This window comes from Dipodomys spectabilis, unplaced genomic scaffold, assembly GCF_019054845.1.
Source record: "Dipodomys spectabilis isolate Male_0828 unplaced genomic scaffold, ASM1905484v1 ptg000783l, whole genome shotgun sequence".
Lineage (NCBI taxonomy): Eukaryota > Metazoa > Chordata > Mammalia > Rodentia > Heteromyidae > Dipodomys > Dipodomys spectabilis.
In genome coordinates this window covers 22,645,609-22,666,588 of record NW_024871460.1, presented here as the reverse complement: position 1 = coordinate 22,666,588, position 20,980 = coordinate 22,645,609, and the positions used below count along the sequence as shown (strand labels likewise).

The 20,980-nt window shown below is 40.7% G+C and overlaps 1 protein-coding gene across 1 annotated transcript in view; it reads left to right on the top strand.

Annotated features, from left to right (window-relative positions):
• Positions 1–912: 912 nt before the first annotated feature.
• Positions 913–20,980, top strand: part of Sdc2 (syndecan 2) — a 143,316-nt gene continuing 123,248 nt past the window's right edge. Inside the window, exons 1-2 of the mRNA XM_042672908.1 lie at positions 913–1,076; positions 3,674–3,810. Coding sequence (XP_042528842.1) covers positions 913–1,076; positions 3,674–3,810 — 301 coding nt within the window. The remainder of the gene's footprint in view (positions 1,077–3,673; positions 3,811–20,980) is intronic.

Below are 20,980 nucleotides of genomic sequence, written 5' to 3'. Positions count from 1 at the left end.
ATCAAATTATTTTTTTTCTAAACAATTTGGTACTTGTGTGGCAGAAGAAATGCTAATACAATTGGGTTTACTAATCAGGTGTTAGTGTAGTGGTACATGCCAATACTCCTAAATATTTAAGAGGTCTCAGTCTGAGTTCCAAAGGGAAATCCTATCTCAGAAATTTAAAAAGGCTAGGGCTGTGGCTCAAGTGGTAGAGAATATGAATCCCTAGTGAGAGTCAGACTGGGGATTGGGGTGGGGTGTGGGGAGGAAGAAGAAGAAAAAAAGAAAAGGAAAAAGGAGATGCAAATGTCCTGATAACATATTCCTTCTTTAATGGTGAAATAATTTCAATCCCAAGCATTGCAAATGAAGCCAAAATACATTTCCAAAGAGTTTTAAGCAAACCTAACTTCTATCTCTGTAGGGATGTTAGTGGCAAGTGAGCAGTGCTGTCCTAGCTCTGCTGTCCCTGGCCTTCTGCATGCAGGCCAACAACTTAGCCTTTCTTATCTGTGTGATGAGGGTTTAAACTTTGATCCCTGATGCCCCTAGCAATTCCAATGTTCCCTACGACTTTAGGCATTGCCTTCAAACCTTCTAAGCTCTCACTGGAAATGTTCTCAGACTAAGCACATCAAATAATTAAACATACAGTATTTACTCTTTTGATGAAACAGAGCGGAACTTGACCCTTTTAAAAATCCTGGATGTGGGAGCCAAACATTTGTGCACATAAGCTAGTGGGACATGGGTTTATCATTTAAGAACACAAGTAAAGCAGATGCATTGACTCACCTGTCTTCAATGGGTATTTTAATAATACGGAGACACAGTTTTGACCTATTGTTGGCAACACAGTTTTCTCTGTGGAGCTGGCTGACTGGCACTGATCCATCCTCACTCTCCCACCTGGTCTCCTTGGTAACCATGGGCCTAGATCTGTGGGATGTTTGCAGGACATCTGGTGGGATTAAGGTTCAGACTACTGCTATCAGAGATCAGGCCTATAGCTTGGCTTTTGAGGACCCCCAGCTAATTAAAGAATCAACAGCCACAGGCAGGAATGTGGAGAGCCCCGATGTTGCTAGGAAGTGAGGACAGCCCAGCGGTTAACCATCTAGCACCAGAACAAAGTTGCTTGGGGCTGAATACTAGCCAGTGGTAGAACCTGGGGCAAATTAATGAGCCTCTCTGAGCTTCTATTTCCACATTTTCCAAACCAGTTTAACTGAAGTCCCTTCCTTGTGCAGACACAAAAGCATCTAGGTGCAACCAATGCAACAGGAATAAGAAAACAACCCCTTTCAAGATAACTATATGCAGCTTTGTTTTAAGGGGACTATAAAACTGTAGCATACAAGTGAGGTGCTAGTGGCTCAGGCCTATAATCCTAGCTACTGAAGGCTGAGCTCCAAAGCCAGTCCAGAAAGACAAAGCCAAGAGACTCTTATCTCCAACTAGCAGCAAAAAGCCAAAAAATGGAGGTGTGGCTCACGTGGCAGTGTGCCAGACTTGTGTGAAAAAAGCCACAAAAGAGCACTAGACCCTGAGTTTAAGCGGAAGCATCTGTACCCCCCCCCCCCCCCCACCAAATGTAGCTTCCAACACCTCTGCTCTGCACACAAGGCTAGAGCGCCAGAGTGAGACAGGACCACAGCCAAAGAATGCAAATCTTAAGATCATATTTGGTCGTCAGATCAAGGTAGGGGTCTCAGCTTTACAGATGACTTAGCTGCATTGACTTGAGCACGTCCATCTGCACTTTGCTCTAAAGTGCAATGGAGATAAACCCAGAATCTACCTCAGAAAGCTATGCCAACGAGTAGACAGATAATGCACAAACAGTACTCCAGGCAGTGCAAGTCATCAATAAGTATGATTGGCTACCTCTGCTATGTCCACTGATGTCTCACACGACCCCAGTGTTCCTGTATCTCTAAGTTTATTCCTTTATTTCATGTGTCGAGCACTTATACCAGGTTGGACGCTAGGACACTCGCAAATACTTAAAGAGAAGAGGCTCCTGCTCCTAAGTATCTCACATACTTAGCTAGAAATAAGTAATACATACATTAAGTAATGGTAGAACCTTCAAGATGAGGCATTGTATGGACCATGAGTGGTTGGCCAGGACTGGGAGCCTGGCCAGGACTAAAGAGATGTTGGGAAGATAGTCTTGACAGCAGAGAAGTGGGGCAAAGCCATCTGATGGTGAGGGGTACAAGTTTTAGATTTTGACAGCCAATATTGATAGTCCCAGATCTGCCACCATGAACTCATGTGACCTTGCATGTCTCTGTCACCATTGCATCCCTCCATGCTCTTTTCTCAGCAGTAACATGACAGAATGACGCTAGTTACTGAGTTACATGAGTCAAAGCACTTGACTTGTAGCAAATATTGTTATGGCATGAGTAAGAAAAGAATCTTCAAACAACGACCTTCCCTGGAGCTTTGTGTTTCATTTTGCTTTGGTTTTGTTGTTGTTGTTGTTTGTTTTTTTTTTATGTCTCTGCTCTGTAGCCCAGGATAACCTCACACTTGTGATCCTCCTGCCTCTGTTTCCCAAGTGGCAGGATTAATTACATGTATGTGCCACAACATCTGGCTTTAGATAACAAAAAGAAAAAAACGAGATATGCTGGTTTAACACCACCACTGTGGATCTTAAAATCTAGAAAGATGAGTGGATCCTCTTAGTACAGTCTCACTTGTGAACTTTCAGAAACATTCATGGCCTCCAAGGACTGGGGTGAGTATTTCTTCATTCTTTCATTCATTCTCCAAAGTCTTGCTGCTAAGAAGTAGCAGAGTTAAGGGGTGAAGTCAGATCATTTTGAATCCAGATTCATTTATCTCTATCTTTGGGTTTTCAGCAGGTAATATACCTGCTGGAGCCTTCCCTCTTATCATGTTCATCTCTACACAGTCTCGGCCTCAGCCTGTCATTTTCCTGGGCTCCTTACTGATGCTTGACTTGGGTCTTGTCTGTCTGTGTTTCCAAAATGTTCCGAGTACCTGTCTCCTAAGCAAGAAAGCTCACCCTAGAAGCAGACCTCTTTCAGGCTAAAGCCAGCTTCCTCCATTTCAGGCTAATAGCAACTCTCCCCATTAACAGAGAATGTTGTTACTCCTTAGTAATGTGAGTGGACATAGCATTGAAACTACAGAAAATCTCCTAAGGAATTTCCTACTGAATTCCTTCCCTATGCTACGGTCTGGAATAGAGCACAGTTTGTGGCTTTCTTTATAAGGTCATCCAATGTCAAGATTAAGCCCCTGAGGTCTAATTTAGGAGGGTTAAGGGTTTAACAGAGGATTCACATTGCCTGAGAGCAACTGAATAGAAGCAGCATTCCCTAAGCCCCATTGGATTCTCATTCCTGAAACATCTACAGACTTATCATCTCCTGACCGCCATGACTCAGTGAGCAGCCTGGCTCAGCATGTCACCACGATGTCATCACTGGATGCATTTGCTTCTACTGGCCATATGGTGGTTTGGAAGAGCTCTTTTGTAGTTTGATGGTCTGGAAATGATGGAGGTTCTTTTTACTTTCTGTGTTGCTGGCTCATTTCTGTTTGCGAAGATGCAATGCCACTAGGACTTGACAGTATTGAAGGAAGCCTTATGAACTGATTTTTTCCTCCATCAGTCAAGCTCTAATGTCTTAACTTGCTGAGACAGATGGGTAAGGATCAGAACTTTAGAAACCCTTATCAGCAAGCAGCATTACAAAACAATGAAAAGGTGCCAGCCAGAGTGTTGGCTGCTGGAGATGGAGATAAACAAGACAAATAGCCTGTTCCAGTGGGGGAAGCAAGGTAAGGAAAGGGTGATCATGGGGGAGTTGGAAAAGAGCATGGGAAAGCAGGGTTTGTGGGAGACCATGAAAGCTGAAAGAGCCAGAAACAGCTTCCCAAAACAAATTCAAGTTGAGTTGTAAGGGCAGAATATGTTAGTTGAGCTCCTCTAAATCCTGCTTCAACTCATTCATTCTCCAAAGTCATGCTGCTGAGACAGAGCAGAGTTAGGGAATGAAGTCGGTCATTTTGAATCCAGATCTATTCCTCTCCATCTCTGAGGAATAAGATCTCAGGACAGGGACCAACCTTCCCCCATGGGGAACAACTCTGTATTCTTAGCCAAAGAGGAAAGGGAAGTAGAGTTCTCCCTCAGGTCTGTGGTAGAAATGCACCACGGTCTGCTGGCGAGTCCTGGAGTGGCTTTAGGTATCCAGGCACCCCAGGATCACCATGGATTGGATGGGAAACCTGGGCACCAGAGGAAACAACTAGAAAAAATTTGGAAAGGCCATTAGATTTCTAAAGGAACCTCACAGCACACAGAGATTCTGGAACATGATTCTTCTCAAGTTCTCAGTTACCTTAGGAAGAAAAAGTGATCAACTAGGAATTCAACAACTGAAATGTGGAGGGCAATGCCTACCCAAGGAATAAGACCTGAGTTTAAGGGCAAGGTGGCTTTATTGGCAGCAGGGATGGGGCGGGGGGGGGGGGTAGGGAGGAGGGGGCGCTGCGGAGATCTCACCTTAGCTACCATAAGCACTGTTGACTACTATACTAAATCCAGGCTCCAGAATGGCACCAGAAGCTGTAAGAAGGGATCACAATTGCTCACTATCTCAACATTGGAAACCTAACAGCCTTATTCAGACTAGCTGTGGCTTTCATCTCTCTAAGGCATGCTGAATGTCCATGGCTCCCCTCCTTGGCAGAGTTTATTCTATCTGTATTAACCTGGAGTATCATTCCCATCTAGTCAGAACTTTGATTAAAAATCTACAGTATTGGGAGGCATTTGTAGCTCATGTTAGTAATTCTAGCAACTCAGGAAGCTGGGATTTGAGGATTGTGGTTCAGAGCCAGCCCAGGCAGACAAATCTGAGAGACTCTTATCTCCAGTTAACCAGCAAAAAGCCAGAAGTGGGATTGTGGCTCAAGTGGTAGAATACCACTCTTAACATAAAAACTTGGTGGAAAGAGCTCGAAGCCCTGTGTTCAAGCAGGAGAGTAAAACCAAGAATGTTAGGATTGGGACCAGTGGGAAGAGGAAGGATGATAGGAGCGGATGGAATACTTTAAATACAGGTTTGGAAATAGAATATTAAAACCTATTAAAATTTTAAAAAAAGAAACCTAAAAAAACCTATTAAAACTTTTAATTAATTTATTTTTTTAAAATTAGAAATCTTCATTAAACAGAAGGGTTACACTTAAATAAGTCAGTCAAAGAGTACATTTCCTTTTGGACAATGTCACCCCTACCCTTGATCTCTCCCAGTTTTTCCCTCCCATTCCATCCACAAATTGTATAGTGCATTTTCAACATAGTGTCCAGTGAGTACCATTTCTGCATTTGTTCACCCTTGGTTCCTTCATTTCTGTGCCCCCTCCTTTATACTCCCAAAGACATAAAGACAAACCAATGAAACAAAAAGAAAACATTGTAAAACTAGTTTTTAAAAGGGAAGTGAGCCAGGCACTGGTGGCTGTAATCCTAGCTACTCAGAAGGCTGAGATCTGAGGATGGAGGTTCATAGCCAGCCCCGGAAGGAAAGTCTGTGAGACTCGTATCTCCAATAAACCACTAGAAAACGGGAAGTGGCACTGTGGCTCAAGTGGTAGAGTGCTAGCCTTGAGCTGAAGAGCTGAAGGATGTGCCCAGAGTTCAAGCCTCATGACCGATTAAAAAAAAGGGGAGAGGGGAAGTAGATAAAAGGTTGAATCTGATCAACACATGCATAGATATATCATAAGGAAGCCTCCTTCTAAGATTGATATATACTAATAAATTTTGTAAAAAACGTGTTTATATGTTGGTTTACATACTGGAATTTTAATACTGTACAAAAAGGTGGCAATCTTAGTTACCCATCATTAAACTGACCATAAGCTAATATTGTCCACGTAGCTTGGACTAAGTGGGAGGTTTTGCTTGGCTTTCTGGCCTCTTTCTCGCCACTTTCAATGTCAGTAGCAGACAAAACTTAGGAGAGTTCACCTCCATGCTTCTTGCCGCAGTGATTTTGCTTATCTCCACTTTGCCAGAAGGGTCCCCTCTCTGCCCCCACCACATTACCTGCTCATTCTTCAAACCTCCACCCTGCGCTATCTTCAACTGTTCTTTACTTTGTTTGGAAATTCAGGAGGCTTACTATTTTTATTTCTCTTCAATGTCTTTGGGTGTGTAGAGATGTTTGATGGTTTTATTTTGTTCTTACTTCTGGAGCACAGGTCTAAAATGAGATTCAAACTGTTTATATCATTTCAGAGGCTAGAGCAGCTGGATCCTAGGCTGCAGTTATTTTGTAAGAAGCAGTTTGAAAGATTGTAGCAAAGGGCTGTTTGTTTTGCTCCGGACTTGGAGAAAGATTGAGGAGGGCTTTAGAAAAACAACAGGGTACATGGCAGCAGGTGCTGTTCCAGAGCAGAAATGAAGCATTAATGTAACACTAGAATCAAATTCAACTTTTCTCCCTGTGCTTAGAAGTCACTGGAAGGAAGCCAGGCTGTTGTTTGGACACCCTCTAGGCTCTCTAAGAAATACAGAATTGGATCCCAAGAGGGACAGAAGTTTGTTAGCTATCAAGCTCTTAACCGAAGCAAAATCCACATAAACACTGATTCTCCCTCTCCTGGGGTAGTTCTATGACAGAGGATAGAGGCCACTAAAGTTTTAATAGAGTAAGGAATTTAACCTGACAGTGCCTTGGCCAAAGATGATACGGATCGCTTACATGGAGCGTTAAAGCTATTATCGGGGGCTCAACCTGGTGATACGTACCAGGTAATTCCAGACCCAAAAGTCTGAAGGAGAAGGATTGTGGTCCCAAGTCCTAGGCAAACAAAACAAAACATGAGACCTATCGGAACAACCAACTAAAGGCAAACGGACAGGGAGTGTGGCTCAGTGGCTGGGCCCTTACCAGGAAGTACAAGGCTCTAGTTCAATCCCGATACCACCAGAAAAAAGAAAATGATCAGTGAAAAGAAGACGAATCAATCTGGTTCAACTCCAGCCTGCAAAGCCATTGAGAATTTTACCAGGAGATGCACACATGTGCACGCGCACACGCGCACGCGCGCACACACACACACATTCAGTCCTATAAAGTCACACCGGTGCATCACGCTGGGTATCCCCCATGAAGTCCTCACCACATCTTGAGCCATGGATTGCTGACTTTCATGTTAATGAGAATATTACAGTTTATATCTGTTAGGCATCCTATACAGATGAGCCATTGACAAAACTACTCCAGAGTTTTGGAATGCTGTTATTGTAATGGGCATCGTCATCATCGTCATTGTCATCATCATTATCATTACTAACATGGAGTGAATTGACTGCAATCTCCGTAGCAGTTTATGACTCTCTTTTGCTGAAACAATTTTCTGAACCAAATTTTATAGGACTATAGGAGTGAATGAGATTTTAGCATGCTAAAGCAAGGAAAGGCCCATGTGAATGTGGTATGGTTTTCAGCAGGACAGAAGAAATGAAAACTAGGGCGACATTAAACAATTAGACAACAGTCAGTGACGATTATTATTTACACAATAGATATATCTACACAATAGATATATATTTATATAGCAATATATAAATAATCAATTCCTATATTTTTAAATGATCATATAGTAAAAATCATCCTGTTTACTTTTGAAATATCTTTATACTCTGGAGATAAGTCATTTGTTGGATACTTGACTTGCTAACATTTTCTCCCAGTCTAGAGCTTTTTAAAAATTCTAACAGTGTCTTACACAGACAAAAAAATGTCAAAGTCTAAATTATAATTGTCTTCTATGAATCATGCTTTTGTGTTATATATCTAAGAACTCACCCCAGGTTGTAAATATTTTCCCAAGTGTCCTTTTTAGTTTTCTATTTCTAAGTTTTACATATAGATCTGTGATTTATACTGAATTTTGCTTAAGGTAGAAAGTTAGGTCCAGTTTTGTTTTATTTTGCTGTCTTTGCCTAAGACTGTTCAATTGTTCCAACACCACTTATTGGAACAATTCTTTCTCCATTGAGTTGCTTTTGCCCCTTTATCAAAAACCAATTCTCTCTATTAGTGTAGACCTATTCCTACACTCTTTGTCCTGTTCCATTGATCAGTACAGCTGTGTTCCTTCATCAATACTGTGATGACTGTCTTCATGACTTTAGCTTTCCAATAAGTCCTAGAAGCACATTGTGTGATTCCATCAATTGGACTCTTCTTTCTCAAAATTCAATAATTAGGTTCCAATGAGCTTCTGCTATGAATCCAACACCATGCCAAGCACATTACATGAATGAGCTCATTTAAGCTTGCCAAGAAACTTTTGAGTTGGAATCTACCAGAAAACAGATGTTCAGGAGGATGTAATGGATTTATTGGGGGAAAGGCTGTGAGAGGATTAAGGGGGAGAGGGAGCTGGACTAAGCAGGGAAAGCATCACACTGAGCATGAGATTGATCTGACACAGCACACTGAGGCGGCAGGAAGGAGGCTTGAGTAGAAGTCAGGCTACAGTCCACCCAAGGCTATGGTGGAATTTCACAGCAGTGGACCCAGAAGAGTGTAAAAGTATCACCAAGGCTCCTGAAACCAACTGTGTATTAGTTTCTCATCAGCTGTAGAAAGTATGGCCTCCTTAGGAAAGCAGCAGAGGAATTATGTGCAGAGTGTCAAGATTCTAACTATAACTGTCATTGCTTCCCTAACCGCAAACTCATTCTCACCAAGCATTGGGATGCGCTTGTAGTATGTAGTATGTAGCTAACTGAAGAAGGGTGTTTCCTTTCATTGCAAGTAGCTTGCAGTATGTAACTAAGAGGAAGAGTGTTCTTATTGTTGGGAGCTTGAGTATCAACAGGACACCACAAGAAGGGGGGCTGGGACATCCCCCCCACTTCTTACCTGCTCATTGTGTAATATGTAGCTAGTTGGCAACAGGAATAGCCTCACAAATAAATAGCCTAACAAAATAATGATCTTTGTTTTTCAGACCTGCTGAGACTTAAAACAACTAATAACTAAGTATTCCGGATAGGAAATGTATTACCCAGCCTTTGTCCAGCTGTAGGAAGGTAGCCATCAGCTTGGCCACCTACATAAACCACTTACATATTCCCAGAAAAAATAGAACAGTCTTCTGTCTTTGGGCCAGCCTTTCCAATAAAGTCATCTTTGGTGTCTTACCAGCCTAACTCTTAACTGGCCAATCATGGAACAAACTGTCAGACTTTAATTCTGGTAATATCATCTCATGATCAAACTTAATTACAGTATTCGAAACATACAAACTAATTTGATCCTTCTCAGAAATGAACATATCAAGGTTGATAGTTACAAGTTCTCTATCAGTTTTGTGCACTGTAATACCCAAGTGCTCTGAGACAGCATTTAGAGCCATTTTCCTAGACAGACATAGGGAGCTAGTTCTTGCCCTGTCTCCTTGTTAATTGATTCTTTTTCCTCCTTTACTATTGGTCCTTCCATTTCTTTCTCTCTTATGCCTCTCTTTAAATTTCTCTGAAGATCAAAGTCATGGCCCACCCACATCCTCCTTCCAGCTGCCTTCTGCTTTATCTATAAATGAAATTCCAAATCTCCAATCCATGTTCCCACTTGCCATTTGTAATAAAGTGTCATATTATTCATTGCACAGATGAGGCCTCTTTCTTTGCAGCACTGGTAACTGGTTGGCAAGTGTTTCCACAGGCTTTGCTACTTTAAGTGCTATGTCATGGAACACTTCAGGGCATTTGAGGGTCTTCATGTACATACTAACAAGCAGCTGGCCAGCCCCAAGTTTCTTCTCCTTTGATCTGCACCGATCCTTCTATTCATTAAGAAGAGCAATTGACAGGGAGCAGAGAGATAAGAGGACAGTGGTCGGAGTTCCATGGGCAAAAAGTTGGTAAGAACTTTTCTCAAAAAAGAATCTGGGCTTGATGCCTCATGTTTATAATCCCTGCTACTAGGGAGTTAGAGGGAAGAGGATCAAAGTTCCAGGATGGTTCAGCGAAAATGAGTTTGAAATTCTATCAGAAAAAAATCAACTAAAAGCAAAAGGACCAGGGGCATGGTTTGAATGGTAGAGTGCTTTGCCTAAATGTGAGGCCCTGAGTTCAGTCTTTAGTAGTTCAAACTAAAGAACAGCAAGGAGGATGTCAAGAAAGAAACATCCATTCAAAAGGTATCGTTTTTAGTAATAATGACATTGGCTAAAATGTATAAAGTTCTCTTTATTTTGGAACATGCCTCTCACTTTTCATCCTGGAGTGAGTCTATGAGAAAACAAGAGCTAATGGAATCATCACTCTTCTACACATGAGGGAAGTGCGACTAGAAAGCTAGAGGAACTTCCTTGACAGAGCTCTACTAATGAAAATCTATGAAGTTTTATTAGTGGAATCGTATGTTTTCTTCCCTGTACATGAATCCTGCATAGTGGCATCATAATATATAAACACAGAAAATACACGAACATGAAAGAGGAAATCATTGACAGAAGGTTTTGAGTGTTTGTGAACAAGGAACATGCTAGGCATACATATGTTTATGAGGAAGGCCAATCATAAGGGTGAGTGAGAGTGGCCTAGAGATGGTTGACTCTTGAGTGATGAATGAGGGCCTGCCCCAGACCTGGGCAAACATCCCTGCTGTCAGCATGGGGCTCAGAACATAGCCTCGGGGTTTATTTGTTCCAGTACACATCTTCCTATGTCATGATGTCACATGCTTTCCCACTCCATTTGTCCCCTTCCAGGAAGTCTCTGCTGGTGGTCAGAGAGTGAAGGAAAAGTGTTTTCCCTGGCCCGGGGTGGGCTGGAGAGGGTCGATATAGGATGAGAGGGATGCTCTTTCATGATCTGGAAGGAAATAGAAGTGCTGGGTCAGCCTTTCGAATGGGCACATTTATGTGCATTCAATTCGTTCTAAAAAGGTATCTCTTCTTCCTGCATCAAGAGCTCTGTCATTTAACTTAGCACATTGCCTATGTGTTCATCTCCATTATTTTTGGAGCAAAATGACTAGTAGAACACATCATTCATCTTTACATGTTTAAATGCCAGTCACTAGAGCCAATGGAGTATCAGTGCATAAAACCATGAGTGATTCCCAGTACTGCCTGCATAATAAAAACAACCACAACAAAAAGTTTCATTCAACCTTGGTCTTCCCAAGAAGACATGAAAGATCCCCTGTGAAATTTTGAAACCAAGTCACCTTAGCTGAGGAAGGGAAACAGGTTTTAGTAAGGCAGATGTTGAGAAGCTCACAGTTACAGGGAGAAGAGACCAGCACACACATGGAAAGAGTGGATGTGAACCTTGCCGTCTGGATTAGCTGCTCATTTATCTAGACAGTCAAGCCTCTACCCGTTGGTGTACACCATGTGCCTTTACTGTGCCAAGTGCTTTCTGGCTATTATCTTAGTAATGCTTCAAATGGTTCTTCAAAAGTACAGTACTCATTATTCTTAATTTACAAATGAAAGAATTCAAGTTGGAAAACGTGAGTAATTTGCCTTAGGTCCTAGTCAGGAACAAATGGTAGATTTGGCTTCCATGCCAGGCCACACAATTGCAGAACCCCATGTGATGTCTTGTCTGCTGCCTCACTCCCCCATCTGACCAGAAGGCATGGGAGAGACCGGGTAATGCTTCAGTAGAAAGGGAGATCTCCAAAACATGTGCTCAGTGGAGAAATGATGATCCTTCTGAAAGACTGCTAGGATACACTAGCTTTATCAGCTTGGCAAGCAAGTCTGTCAGAATCTTAGGGGAAGGGGACAGGGGACAAGTACATAGTCATCTTCTTTACAGACATGGCCAGTCTGTATAAATCTAAAGAGAAGCAGATTGAAAAGAAGGTAAGGAAATGATAGAGACCAAGTCCACAATTTCATCAGGGCTGGCTCTGCTTATGGGGTAGAAGAATTATGCTTTAGATTTTTTTGCCCCTTGGACTTTATTCTGCTTATTTTTATTATTTTATAAGCAGAAGATTATCTAATAAAATAGTAAACATTTGGAACACTTAATAGATGTTTTGGAATGTGTTCTAAGTAATGTTTACATCAATTATGTCATTAAATCCTCACCACCACCATGCACTGAGTTGACTCTCAATAAATATGGGTTGAATAAATGAATATTGTATGTAGTAATCTGTGGCCTGCCTTTTATTTCTTTGACAAACAATATGTTTGAAGAGTTTCCAAGTGAGGATATAGTTATGTGTTACATTCTTTTAACTGCCCAGAAATTATTCTATAGTATTGCCTTATTCTGATTTAAATAACCATTCTCCTATGTGTGGGCATTTAGAACATTTAACTTTCTTACACAAACAATACTCCAAACCAGTACCCTTGTTCATACAACCTTGTGCATATTTGCCAATGAATCTGTAGGATGAATACCAAAAATGAAGGTCACAGGTTTTTGTTGTTGTTTATTTTGTTTGTGATACTGAGGGTTGAATTTAGGGCCTTCTGCTGGCTGGACAGGCATTCCATCAGTTGAGTCTCATACCTAAATCTTCTTTTCACTATTATTACTATTATGTTTTTATTACTTTTCTTTGAGACAAGATCTCACTAGCTTTGTCTGGGCTGGCTTCAAACTTTCCTCTAGCTCACAGATCTCCTGTCTCAGACTCCCGAGTACCTGCAATTACAGATGTATGCTGCCACATCCAGCTCATGGTCCTCTTTAAAACAACAACAACTAAATCTAAGCTTTCTGAATTGTTGAGTTAGTGAAAGAACTCTAACTTCTGACCTAAATTAGTTTTTGAACCATCCATTTTCTGTTCTAAAGCGAAACAAAAGCATCATTTTTAAAAGATAGTAGTATAAATTATATGCCTTTTCTTTAAGATAATAGAGCAAAAAGCTGTGCAATCATAAGACAGCTATAAATTTGTGTTCTGTTGTGCAGCATGAGGCAAATAAAAAATATCAGACTAATGAATATAATTTGGATGCTTTCATGTCTGTCTCAGGCTTTATCTCTTGAAGTAATACTGTTTATGGTTTATATTTTTGATTGATTTAAAACAATTTTTTTTTGTCGGTCGTGGGGCCTGAACTCTGGGCTTGGGTGCTGTCCCTCAACTCTTCAGCTCAAGGCTAGTGCCCTACTACTTGAGCCATAGTGCTACTTCTGGCTTTTTCTGCTTATGTGGTGCTGAGGAGTCAAACCCAGGGCCTCATGCACACGAGGCAAGCACTCTACCACTGAGCCACCTTCCCAGCCCAGATTTTTAGTTTTTGCATGGCCCACCAAGACATAAGGGAACATACTAGAGAATCCTCAAGTACTTCTTTAATATGTATATTTTTATTGTAAAGATACTGTACAGGGAAGTTACAGTTACATGAGCAAGGTAATGAGTCCATTTCCTATCGAGCATTGTTATCCCCTTCCTTTGTTTTGACCCTACTATCCCTTTCATCCCCACCTCCCCAACTCCTCCTCCTTCCCCCCCCCCCAAGTTGTAAAGTTCATTTTCAATATAGTGTCTTGTATACCTCGTTGTTGCAATGGGTCATCCTCAAGTACTCTTTAACCTTCCTTTGCATCTGTTCATGCATTGATTCAGCTAAATATCTGAATGTGTCATTTCAGCTAGAATGCAATTGGTTGGGAAAGCTGGATAGAGATGGAGTAATAAAGAGGTAAACTAAATATTACCTTTGGGTTATCTTCCTGTAGAAAAGGCTCCTAGACTCTGAGAGAGCTATAGGTAGGCAGACAGAAGCTCTACAAAAGGGTGACTGGATAAAGAAAATGTAACTTAGTCTTCAGCCTTAACAAAAATGGAAGGATGATTTTTGTTTTGTTTTTGTTTTTGTTTTTGGTCCGGTCGTGGGGCCTGAACTCTGGGCCTGGGCACTGACCCTCAGCTCTTCAGCTCAAGGCTAGCATTCTACCACTTGAGCCACTTCCGGCTTTTTTCTTTCTTGCTTATGTGGTGCTGAGGAATTGAACCCAGGGCCTCATGCATGCAAGGCAAGCACTCTACCACTAAGCTACCTTCCCAGCCCCTGGAAGGATGTTTTTAACATATGCTACAACATAAATAAATCTTCAGAACATTCTTCTAAGTGAAATAATTCTAGAGCTTGATTGTACACAAATATGAATATTCATATTCATTAAACAGTACTGAACCCTACATTTAAAAATGGTTTAGGTAGCCAATTTCATGTTATATATATTTCATTATAATGTTTATAAATTGAAAATAATCTAACCTAAATAATAAGTCTTGTGATGGAAGGCATTCTGACTTGGAGGAATTGGCCTATGTTTGCCACATTGAGTACTGCATTCTTGAACTTATTTGTATTGGCTGGAATTATCTAGGCCCTTAGCAAATTGGCCCTTAAATGTAAAATGTCTCAAGCACAACAGAGGATGATTTCTCTCTCATGCAACAGTCTGTGGTGTGTGGGAAATAAATGTTAAATGAATGACAGACTGAACAAATGACTACATGAATTTGGCTGGAGATACCCCAGTTAAAGACTCTGACTTCCAGAATGGGAAGATGGTAGATGTGTGCTGTAAATCACTCAGTTTGAGGTATTTTGTTACAGCAGCCACACAAAACTAATGCATACCCATACTCACTTGCTTGGCAGTGGTAATGGAACTGTGAATTGGGGAGGTGGTAATGGGGTTACAGGGAGCTCACTGAGTACAGGACTTAGCAAAGCCCAGTTGGATTCAAAACGCAGGCCAATTAGTAACTATTAGTAACTATCCTGTGCATAGATTTCCTTATCTGTAAACTGGGACTAAAAATAGTATCGGCCTCACCCAGTTTTTGTGAGGATTAAATCTACTCCGTTAGGCAAAGGGCTTACAACAGTGCCTGGCATACTGTGAGCACTCTGCAGTCTATGTATTAGTTGTCATTGTATTTAGTGGTTAATAGCCTCTCCTTAATTTATGCCTGGATTAGATCATGCTGGCCCACTTTGTTTCTCAGTTTAATCCACACATCTGTCACTGGCAGATTTCTGCCAAGGGGACTCACCCCACAATACAGGCAGTCACCAATCTCTTTGTATGTCAGTTAATTCTATCCCATAATGTTTCACCTATGCTGAAAGCATGAACTCCCCATGCCAATCTGAAGCAGATGAAGGTGTCTGTTGGTTGATGTAGGAAGCTTCTGTAGGTGTTGAAGCTAAAGGCTCACCCCCACCTCTGTATCCAGAGGACCCATTTGCCTTTGCATAGTGGAAGTCCCTATGGAGTTGAGGTGCGCTCACCAGGGGCCAGGAGCTCTGAGGCAGGCTATAAAAGTCCTGTTTACTGTCTCAGGGCAGGACCCACTGCTGCATAATTCATGCTCCAGAGATTAAGAGAATCTGGTGGAAGTCCTTCCTCTTCCCTCTCTTGCTGCTTCCACCACCCTATAGGGGTCTCCTGAGACCCTGCTCTTGTCCACATGTCCTGCGCATGTGAAGTTCTCTCATGGGTTCTCCTTCTAGGGGATCTGAGCTAAATTGGGTTTTAAAGACTCCAAGACATTTAGTCAGGTTGTTTAGAGCCCATGATAGATGCGCAGGAGCCCATACGGAGCTATGGGATGGTAGAGAAAGGAGGCACTGGGGTTGGAGGCCTTTGGGAATGAGCTGTGCCAAGCTTTGGCCTAGGCATACCTAATTGAAAAGCACTGCTTACAGAAGCTTTGTTCCCTGGCCACCTTCACCTTCAAATGTCATTGTATTTTGTGCAGATGGAATGTGCAATGCTATTTTCAACCCAACCTTAGTTGTTACAAAGTATGCATTTCCTTAAAAAAAAAAAAAAAAAAAGAAAAAGAAAAAGAAAAGCAATAACACTTCTACCCCTTAAGGCCTCCTTATGGCCTAGATCTTAAAAGTAAAACTAAAAAGCCCCAATTTTTGTTGCGCAGAAAAACAGAATAAACGTTTCTAAGAGAAGTATGTTATGAAAAGAGAGAGACACCAGACAAACCATTAAAATTTAAGACATGTCAACCATTCATAGCATTGTCTTGCTTTATTTTCTTCAAGTGATATACTATATACATAAATTTATACATATAAATATAAACAGATATTATACATATAAGTTCCCTTCTGACTTCCTCACTGTCCAAAACAACTCCTATCTCATTTAGACTCTTCTCTCCCACATCATCCATGCAAATACTGCCCCTTCCCACCCCCAGATACCTTAAACAAAACCCAAGGGAACTACCACGATTGGAAAGCGACTGTGGGAGCTGAAGAACATAGCTTCTTAGATTCACTAAAAAACCAGACAGATTCGCTGAAAAAGTCACTGACTGTATGCTCTATTGAGGTCCTCCGCATAAATCTACAGGATAGCATCCTCCCTAGGACATAAAAATGTTCAATGAAAGGAGCAGTGAACAATGAGCAATCATTTGCCACTGAAGAGGACAAGAAAAATGGTCATTAGCAACTCTCCACCAACCATTTGCTTCTTTATGTCCTTCCCTTTTACCCACCGCCTTTCTAAGTTTTCTGAACAGTCACCAGGAACAAAAAACATAAACCAAGTGAAGTGTGGGAACTGCACCAAGCTGACTCAGGGAGGGCCCCAGGTTCCCGTAGTCCTGTGTGCCACCAGGGGGTCACAGTGCCATTGGAGAAGCTAGTAGCCGCTGCCAGCTGAAAGGCAGTGTATCTTCCCCCAGGAACCAGAGGTGCCTACAGGTCACAGGTGGCACAGATTGGCAGGAGGCGTAACTTGCTGAACCTGTGAGGCTCTGAGCGTCACTCCCAGGACTGCAAAATAATACATACAGTGAAACCACAAGGTGAGACAGAGAAGAGGAGAGCATAAACTGCTCCTTACCTGTCCTCTGTCACTTTCCCGCCTAGAATCTACAGCATTTCAACACTTTTGCATAGAAAGTCTCCAAGATAGTTTTATTACGTTTGTGTTTTTGAAGCATAAAGTTGAAACTTAGAACAGAAGAGAATAGTTTCATTCTTTCCTTTCATTTCTCTCTAAAAATATAGTTATTGATGTTCCTTTGCTGAGCTTTTTTTCCTTCCATATTTCACTCTTTTTAGGTCTAAACTTAGAATGCATCTAAACTAAGGATGGACCAGAACTCAGATGGTTTACAGATTCTTAAAGGAGAAATGAGGATTTGAGCTAATGAACCCATCATGCAGTACTTAATCGTAGTGAACTATTTTTATATCAAATAAAACCATGTAAAATGTGTTGGTAACTCCCACTTAGCACGCTGACAAAACCAGATGAAAAATAGAATGATTTATTCAAAATTCATCACATTTATGTCATAGTATAAGCAAGAAGCCCTTTGATCTCAACCTTGAAGAGCCTGTTTAGTTTCCAATTTTATTGGAGAAAAGAGTTGTTAGTACACATCTTTGAACACAAAGCAAAGACGAAATATAATTTGTAGTCCATTAACTAATTCCCAGAGAATGTAGTCTGTAGATTTCGTTTGTTAGTCATTTTCAACATTTAAATGTGTTTTAGGGACTAGGAACGGGGCCTAGTGGTAGAGCGCTCTCCTAGCATGCATGAGGCCCTGGGTTCAATTCCTCAGCACCACACGCACAGAAAAAGCCAGAACTGGTGCTGTGGCTCAAGTGGTGAAGTGCTAGCCTTGAGTAGAAGAAGCTCAGGTACAATGCCTAGGCCCTGAGTTCAAGCCCCAGGACCAGCAAAAAAAAAAAGTGTTGAAATATGTTTTAGCCTCAGCCTCAGTTAAACCTTCATCTATTACTAGACTACATAGCAGAGTTTCTGACAAAATAAAAATTAAATCTTAAGTAAATGAATGGATCAAAAAACTGTGGTACCTATACACAAAAAGTGTGGAATTTTACACCGCCATTGGAAAGAATACAGAATAGGAGGGGGAAAAGCGTGAAAAGTTCAGCACTGGAGCTTACTGGACACTAATGAAAGGGAAAGACACAACTTACAGGTGGAGATGAGACCGGGAGGGACTGGGAGAGAATGAGGGAAGAGAAGACACTGGACCAAAGGAAATGCACTCATTACCTGACTCATGTAATTGTAATCCCTCTATACACCACCTTTATAATAACAATAAAGTAACTTAATTAAAAAACAAAGGATACTATTGTATCATTTGCAGGGAAATGGATGAACCTACAACAAATCATGTTAAGTGAGGTAAGCCAAGTTCAGAGAGACAAATGGTGCATTTTTCTCTCATATGTGGAAGCTAGATCTAAAATCCTCTGGGTCATGACAAATAACAGGACTCCAGGCATTCCACACAGTGAGAGCAGTGGAGGATATTCTTAGGAGAAAAACACAAAGGCACAATCACTATGTGCATCTGTTCATGCAAATAGTATTTATCAAAATGAACTCCAGGAAATAGAAGCAAGAGCTTTTTCCTTTGTTGCTGTTTTTGTTTCTTTTCTTTTGGTCTTGTTTGTTCGTTTATCTGTCTTTGGGAGGGTAAAGAGAGGCACAGAAATGGAGGGACACAGGGTAGACAAATGCAGCAGTGGTACTCACTAGGCACTGTGTTGAAAATGAACTATACAATGGGTCTGGGAAGGAAAAGCTGGGAGAGAGCAAGGGAAGGAGTGACATTATCCAAAAAGAAATTACCCTTTTAATAACAATAAAAGATGAAAAAGTTAAATCTTATACATCTTCCCCCTGTCCTTGCCTCTATGCATGTATTACTGCTTCCTGTTGTCCACCAAGGCCATGAAACCATCATTAACAAAGGCACCTGTGTCTTTGTGTGTCTTTATGACTTACTACTTAGTTCTACCTGGAGACCACTGAAAAGATACAGAAGAACTGTAATTCATGCCCCAAGTTTTAAAAAGTTAACCCTTCAGCACATGACAAGAGATCTTTGCTGAGAATACTAAAGGCAAACACACTGAGAGCTACCCAGAATAATATTTTAACAGGAGGAAATGTAAGAATAAAATAGGAAGAGATGACAAATGTATGGCTTTTCTTAAGATGACAAGGTTTGCATAGGTTTCTCCAGCTTGTTCTTATTATAATATTTGATAAGTAAAAAGAAATGTATCACTTTTATTAACAAATAAAATATACATCTAAGAGTAACACTTTGCATTTGAATCGCAAGAAGGGCTTTCTCATTTTAATTATTCACATTGGTAGGCTAACATGGAACCATCACTAATTTATTTTTGTCCTTTGTTTTCCTATTATCTAAAAACCTTAGCATTTGATTTCAATTCATAGTTTCTAATTTCATTTTTATGCCCCTGTTGTATTTATTGTTGAAAAATTAGTGTTTTCAACTCTGACAGTCAATTTATTCCCTTCTGAAGGTTCATCAGGGTCAACAATAAATAGAATTAGGCTTAAATAAGATGAAACTGAGTGTAAACTTTACAATTGAAAAACATTAAAAAGGAACCATCAGTATTCTCTTTGCTAATCTTATGACCCATTTAGTACTCTCATATGATCCAAAAGAGAGGTAAATAAGGCAAATAAGAGAGGATAATAAAAGTTTTGTAGAATCAGGTTCCAAACTTTTACTTACAATGTTAATTTAAACTAATTTAGGCTTATGATATTTGGGGAGATCTGTGATACACATGCAAATTATCACTGCAACATAAGAAATTATTTTCCTGTAGGGGCTCAAGATAAAGGAATTGAGCATGGTTTTATGAGTAAGCAAAGGGAAACTTTCTTTTTTTTTTTTTTTTTTTAAAAGTTAAGCAAAGCTTTTATTTATTTATTTTTTTTTGTTTTTTTTTGTTTTTTTTTGAAAGTCACTTGGATTTTTTTTTTTTTATTGTAAAGCTACTATACAGAGGGTTACAGTTACATGAGTGAGGTTATGAGTACACTTCTTCTTGAACATTGTTACCCCCTCCATTGTTTTCCCCCTACCATCCCCTCCCTCCCTCCCTTCCCCGAGGTTCTTTTTTTTTTTTTTTGATTGTGATTAAATGATTACATAATTTCAAAGTCACAAGTTCATTCTAACTTCCCTGGAGCAAATTGTCTACCACAGTCTGTAATATATAACAGTGTTCACATGTTATATACCATATTTGTGATCAGCAGCATGAGGATATTTAGTAGTGGTTCAACCAGATGAGCGGGAGTTCTTTGTTTCTTAAGTCCTGTTAGTTTTGTCATATCACCTAACCTTTTGGATTTAGCATCCACTTATCAGGGAGACCATGTACCGTTTGTCTCTTCGTTCTTGGCTTACCTCGCTCAACATGATTCCTTCTAGCTCCATCCATTTCCCTGCAAATGCCATTATTTTGTCATTTCTAATGGCTGCATAATATTCCATTGTGTATAGATACCACAATTTTTGGATCCATTCATCTGTGGTGGGGCACCTAGGTTGTTTCCATATCCTAGCTATTGCGAACAGTGCTGCAATAAACATGGAGGTGCACGTGTCCTTGTATATTGGTTCCTGTTGTTCAGGGTAGATGCCTAGAAGTGGTATGACTGGGTCGTAAGGGAGGTCAATCTTTAGCTTTCTAAGGACCCTCCAGACTGCTTTCCAAAGTGGTTGTATAAGTGTACATTCCCACCAGCAGTGTAATAGGGTTCCTCTTTCTCCACATCCCCTCCAGCATTTGTCGTTGGCTGATTTGTGGATGTGGGACATTCTGACTGGGGTAAGGTGGTATCTCAGGGTTGTCTTTATTTGCATTTCCTTCACCACCAGGGATGATGAACATTTCCTCATGTGTTTCTTTGCCATTTTTATTTCTTCATTTGAGAAAAAGGGAAACTTTCTGATAAAAACAATCAAAGGTTGGAATGAGAAATATTTTCTCAGAGATAATCTTAAAATGAGTCAGATAATGACTTGTCCTGGGTAATTTAGTTGAAGCATCTATGGAGGGTGAGTGATAAATTCTAGAACTCTGAAGACCCTTCCTATTCCTACCATCTGATAACAAA